Below are 5889 nucleotides of genomic sequence, written 5' to 3'. Positions count from 1 at the left end.
CATTACTTAATATCCGATCCCACGGAATATTCTTCTACTGAAATTGCTTACACAGGAGTGGATGACACTAAAACAAGCAAGCAACTTCAATTTAGGTGAGCTAAATATTCGTGTGGCTATTTTGATATTCAATATTTTATTGACAAATACAACAGGAAGATTTGGAATCTACTAGAATGCTTTTTGCTATTCATAATTGAGAAGCCTAATAAGAACTGTTTATTACAGAAACACAGAACAAACTATATTACCTAATAAATGAAACATGATTGGAGATCAATTTGTCTCCTCAGCAGTTTAGACTCATAAAGTCTACAATTTGGAAGGAAGTTGAGCAATTATCTCCAGCCTCCTGTCAGATTGAAATTCCACTTACAACATCCTAATTAGATTTTCCCAGGGCCCTCAATTAATTACAACAGCAACTCATTTTAGATTTTTAGCTGAATCTTCCCTTAAAACTTTGACCTAGTAATCCTAATTCTTCATAGAAGGGAGTCTCAGTTCACTTCCACTGTAGAATACATCAGTTCTGAAGATGGATGTCTTAAGAGGTTTGCCCATTCCCACAGGTTAAGCCATTTCATGTATCCGTGGCCTATCTCTATTTACAGTTTGCTTTGATGAACTTTCTGAGTGATTCCAGAAAAATCCTCATTACTCTAGTACTGTAGGCAGAATATATATATCAGTTGATACATCAGAGGTCACAAAGGCATTCACTCTCAATTACGCATTATCACCATACATCCTTCCCACCCCTTTATTTCAATTTATAAAGTCATTTGTTACTATGAATTCTTCAAATATTTTATCTTTCTGTGAAGACTACGTGGGATAGACATTTGCCTCATTTCTTGCTTTTCTTTTCCCTCTGTAGTAAAAATGTCACCCTCTGAGAGAAAAGAAAGGAAAAGATTAAAGATTTACATTTTAAATATAGTGCTTATTATTTTGCTCTCAGTAACATCAACACCACCAAAAAATTACTTACACCTTATGGGGATAAATGGTTTTTTATAATCAAACTTAATGATGATTTCTATGAAGAAGCAAATCAACCTCTGAGTAAGGGATTTCTTTAGTAGTTTTACAACGTAAACTTCAAAGCACTTCTGCAAAAATTTGACCATTCTTAAATCCTCATGTGCACAAGAGTGACTTGGTTACTTGTGTTATAAGAAATCTAAACTCAAATATGTTAGGCACTCATGTAGCATGTCTACCAAATAAGGATTGTTATTGGGCTATTTCTTCTAATGGTTCAAAGATTTGAAAGAAGGAATAGATATTGAATTTTTTTTCTGTTCTCCACTGAATTTATAAAATTGGAGCAAGATAAATGTCCCTTCCAGATTACAAGGTATTTTTTAGATCTTTACAAATACCAGAACTCTCAGTGTGTTAGCCATTTGATCCAAGTTCTAGAAGGACAGGATGAATGAAGCATCGATCTTTTTTTTTTTTTTTTTTTTTTGAGGGGGGACAGAATCTTGCTCTGCCACCCAGGCTGGAGTACAGTGGTACGATCTTGGCTCACTGCAACCTCCACCTCCTGGGTTCAAGCAATTCTCCTGCCTCAGCCTCTTGAGTAGCTGGGATTACAGCCACCCTCCACCATGTCTGGCTAATTTTTGTATTTTTAGTAGAGACGGTGTTTCACCATGTTGGTCAGGCTGGTCTCGAACTCCTGACCTCATGATCTGCCTGCCTCAGCCTCCCGAAGTGCTGAGATTACAGGTGTGAGCCTCCGCACCCAACCCTCTGAAGCATCAGTCTTATAGGTACAATTATGGTGGTTTTCATTCTACCCAAGCAAGATGAATGAGAAATGGCATTTTTGTTTCATGAACAACTGCTTTGAAAAATTAATGAAATTCTTTCATGTAGACGTCTGCATTCATAAAAAAATGTTATTTGAATGTTAATATATTTCATTTTGACTGGAGCCTAATTAAGTGTTCTCATTAAAATGGGCACTTGTGACTACATCTATTGCTAGAGTATGTAAGTGTGCAGTATAGAAGGTAACATTCACACACACACACTCCTCACTGCAACTCAACTGAACTCAGAACTCCTGTTAACATGTCTTACAACTACAGCTCTGGAAACTTCTCCTCCTGCTGTTTTGGAGGTTACCTAGGGTATCCAGTTTCCATTTATAATTCGTTCTACCCCAGCAATGCCATCTATTCTCCAAATACCTGCCAACTGGGCTCCTCTCTCTACAACGCCTGTCAGGAGACCTACTGTGAGCCCACCAGCTTTCAGATATCCTGCACTTTGGCCAAATCCTATCAGACATCCTGCTACCACCCAAAGAATTCCATCTTCCGCAGTCCGCACCAGACTAACTACATAGGATCCCTTGGATGTGGAAACACTGGCCTTGGATCTCTTGGTTATGGAAGCATTGGCTTCCCATCTCTGGACTGTGGGTCCAGCTTCTACCACCTAACTATCTTTTCATCCAGGAATTTCCAGGAAACTTGTTACTAACCAGCCTTTGGGTCTCGCCTTTTTGAATCAACTTACTGAATATTCTCCATTCTCTCATGATTATTTCTGTACTCTGTGGAACTGTAACACTCAGCCTGTCCAATATCTGTGATTGTTGACCATCTACATCAGTAGGACTCAGCATCCTACCTCTCTTGGAAGTATATGGTTGAACAAGGACAAATTAATCTTGACCTAGGACCTTTCCTAAATCTGACAGGAGATATATCTTGAATTTCAATTTTTGTGCCAATGCTCAGGATTATTTCTGTTATCATCTTTCTAAAATTCTTCTCTCATTATTTTCCCAGAATTCTTCCACTGAAATGTATTTCAAATAGTTATAATATTTTAAATAACCTTATTTCTTTAGCATGAATTCTGGTATTCCATTTTATTTTATTAATGTAATACACTTAGGCTGGGCGTGATGACTCATACCTGTAATCCCAGCACTTTGGGAGACTGAGGCTGGTGGATCAGTTAAGGTCAAGAGTTCGAGGCCATCCTGGCCAACATGGGGGAAACCCATCTCTACTAAAAATACAAAAATTAGCAAGGTATGGTGTGCACCTGTAATCCCAGCTCCTTGGGAGGCTGAGGCAGGAGAATCACTTGAACCTGAGAGATGGAGGTTGTAGTCAGCTGAGATCATGCCACTATACTCTAGCCTGGGTGACAGAGCGGGACTCTGTCTCAAAAAAAATAAAAATGATACATTTAGTGAATTCATCCCGTATCTTCAACTGTCTTCATTAGGTACACTTTTTGTTTGTTTCATATGTTTTATTGACAGTTTGTTGAATAGCAAGTAAAGTGTAGGCCGGGTGCCCGTAATCCCAGCACTTTGGGAGGCCGAGACGGGCGGATCACAAGGTCAGGAGATTGAGACCATCCTGGCTAACACGGTAAAACCCTGTCTCTACTAAAAGTACAAAAAACTAGCCGGGCGAGGTGGCGGGCGCCTGTAGTCCCAGCTACTCGGGAGGCTGAGGCAGGAGAATGGCGTAAACCCAGGAGGCGGAGCTTGTAGTGAGCCGAGTTCGCACCACTGCACTCCAGCCTGGGTGACAGAGCAAAGACTCCGTCTCAAAAAAAAAAAAAAAAAAGAAAGTAAAGTGTAAAGAAAATTTAAATATATAACCTATCTCATGTTTTAAGAGATTTAAGTCCCCTCATAAGTGCATTTTTTATATATTTGCTTCAGAAAATTTTGTTTTAGTCTTTCATTGAAAAAAGTATTTATTGAGGTCCTATTAAATACCAAGCATTATACCGAACAAAGACACAAATTCTCTGCTTCCAGAAGTTCACACAACTACAATTATAACTTATATGGCGAATGGAATAATGGGGATGAAGACAAGATTCAGTAGGAACACAAAGAAGAAGAACTTCAAAAACACTCGGATAAAATAATATAAACCCATTATTGAGAATAGAGTAAGTTACATTCAATTTTTGAAGAATAAATCTTACTGATCTGTTGTGTCCATTACAGTCTCTTGAAAAGCAGCTGCCAAATAGGATTAAACATAAAAAGGATTTACTGGTGAAAATGCCAGTGATGGATAATGGGGAGGTAGTTGGAGAGGTCTGGGAGAGCCATACTACTATGGTGTATGTCTAGCTTCAGTGAACGACAGAGGGAAGTAAGTTTGGCCTAGAAGAAACTTCTTTAAGAAACTCCTTCAGGGCAATTCTAAGAAAGTTTTGGCAAGTCACCCATCAAAGGAGCCTTACATATCACCAAAATGGGGCCTGCCTTAGCATCCTTGCCAAGAGTACTTACTAACAAGAACGAATGACAGCACAACCTTGGCACAAAAGTGACGGTAGATTCACATACCAGCTGCTGTAGCTAATCAATCAGTAATGCTCCCTGAAGCAGGAGATTTAAGAGGTACATTTGCATAGCTTCCATCTTCATGATATTTATTCTGATCCTAAGTAAGCTCAGCACTGATAAACAGTGGTAAAATAATAAATGATAACTTGGAATTTTTCATGTTTTTCTTACTTTGATCAAAATGTCAATTATTATGTCAGACCCTGTACAGGACCCACTGAATGAAAATCTAACCCTACTACTGAATAAGAGAAAATCGAGAATTATTAGATGGTCATCTTTGATTGTAACTGATGCATTAAGCAGACAGGACTCAGGACAGAATTAGGAAATTGCTTCATTTTTTTTTAACAGCACTGAATTTAGAGCTCTATCTTCCCTGAATCGTCGAACAACACAATAGGTAGATCTATTATCACATTAAGATATTAAGAAAAATTTTCATTTCATGTTAGTAATTCAAAGTTGCATAATTACAAAACCAGTCTTACAGCCACAATCAAAGCTTCTCCCTTTCCCCTCAGTCTAGGCCTGTCATGTGTTTCCAGAGGCCACCAGCGGTTTAAAGAAGACTACTTTTTTTTTTAAATTTCTATACTCCACCTTGCCTTCCATCAATGTACTGCTCCTTGCTTCTGTTTGATTCAGAAAGATACAATGGGAGGAAAGAAAATGACAACCAGGGCCATCTTCCTCAACATGATACTTTAGACCACCTGTGTCAACAAGGACTGTGTTGTTTGCCTCTGGAAACTTTTACTGGGAAGAGATAACATCAGACAATAGCTCATTTCCCTGCATGCTTCAAGAAATTCCTATAGACTAATCTGTTGGAGCCAATAGCCTGAAGACCTGAATAAACAGTTCCCTAATTAAGCAACAGTTTAGGTATCAAGAAACTCATGTCAGCTTCCTCTCTTTGCTGTGTCCATCAATTCTAAACTATTATATTATAAATATACCTAATTCCAATCAGTTCTCAGCCTTGAAAGACCCACCTTAAACCAGCTCAGCCCAGAATCTCATTTCTAGCACCTTTCTGTGGAAACACAGAAAAGACTTATAGTAGCATTCTTCTTTGTGGCAGGGAGCTCAGACATACTTCATTTCGTCTTAACAGATTTTCTGGTGATCTTACAGGTTTTTCAACAGGGACATTAAGGTTTGTGCATTTAGCCAGGACTCAATCTTTGCCATTGAATATCCTCTGTTATTATGCACTCTGTAATGTATAAGCATGTAATGTTTGTGTCCTTCCTCCAAATTCATATGTTAAAATCCTAATTCCCAATGCAATGGTATTTGGAGAAGAGGCCTTTGGGAGGTAATTAGCTTATGAAAATGGAACCTTCATGTGGAAATTAGTGCCTTTATAAGAAAAGACACAAGAGGTTTTCTTCTGGTCTCTGTGCTCTCTGATACATGAGGACATAGAGAGAAGGTGGTCATCTGCAAATCAGAAGGAGAACCATTTCTAAAAACCAAATTGGCCAGCACTTTGATCTTGCACTTTCCAGCCTCCAGAACTGTGAAAAATA

The 5889-nt window shown here is 38.5% G+C and overlaps 1 protein-coding gene across 1 annotated transcript; it reads left to right on the top strand.

Annotated features, from left to right (window-relative positions):
• The first annotated feature begins 2035 nt into the window (after positions 1–2035).
• Positions 2036–2630, top strand: KRTAP15-1 (keratin associated protein 15-1). Its single transcript, XM_005548845.4, has one exon. The coding sequence runs from the start codon at positions 2089–2091 to the stop codon at positions 2500–2502; it is 414 nt and encodes a 137-aa protein (XP_005548902.3). The 5' UTR covers positions 2036–2088; the 3' UTR covers positions 2503–2630.
• Positions 2631–5889: the final 3259 nt, after the last annotated feature.

The sequence above is a fragment of the Macaca fascicularis genome, chromosome 3 (assembly GCF_037993035.2).
Source record: "Macaca fascicularis isolate 582-1 chromosome 3, T2T-MFA8v1.1".
NCBI lineage: Eukaryota > Metazoa > Chordata > Mammalia > Primates > Cercopithecidae > Macaca > Macaca fascicularis.
Note: the sequence above shows the minus strand (reverse complement) of the source record. Positions and strands in the feature narration are given on the sequence as shown.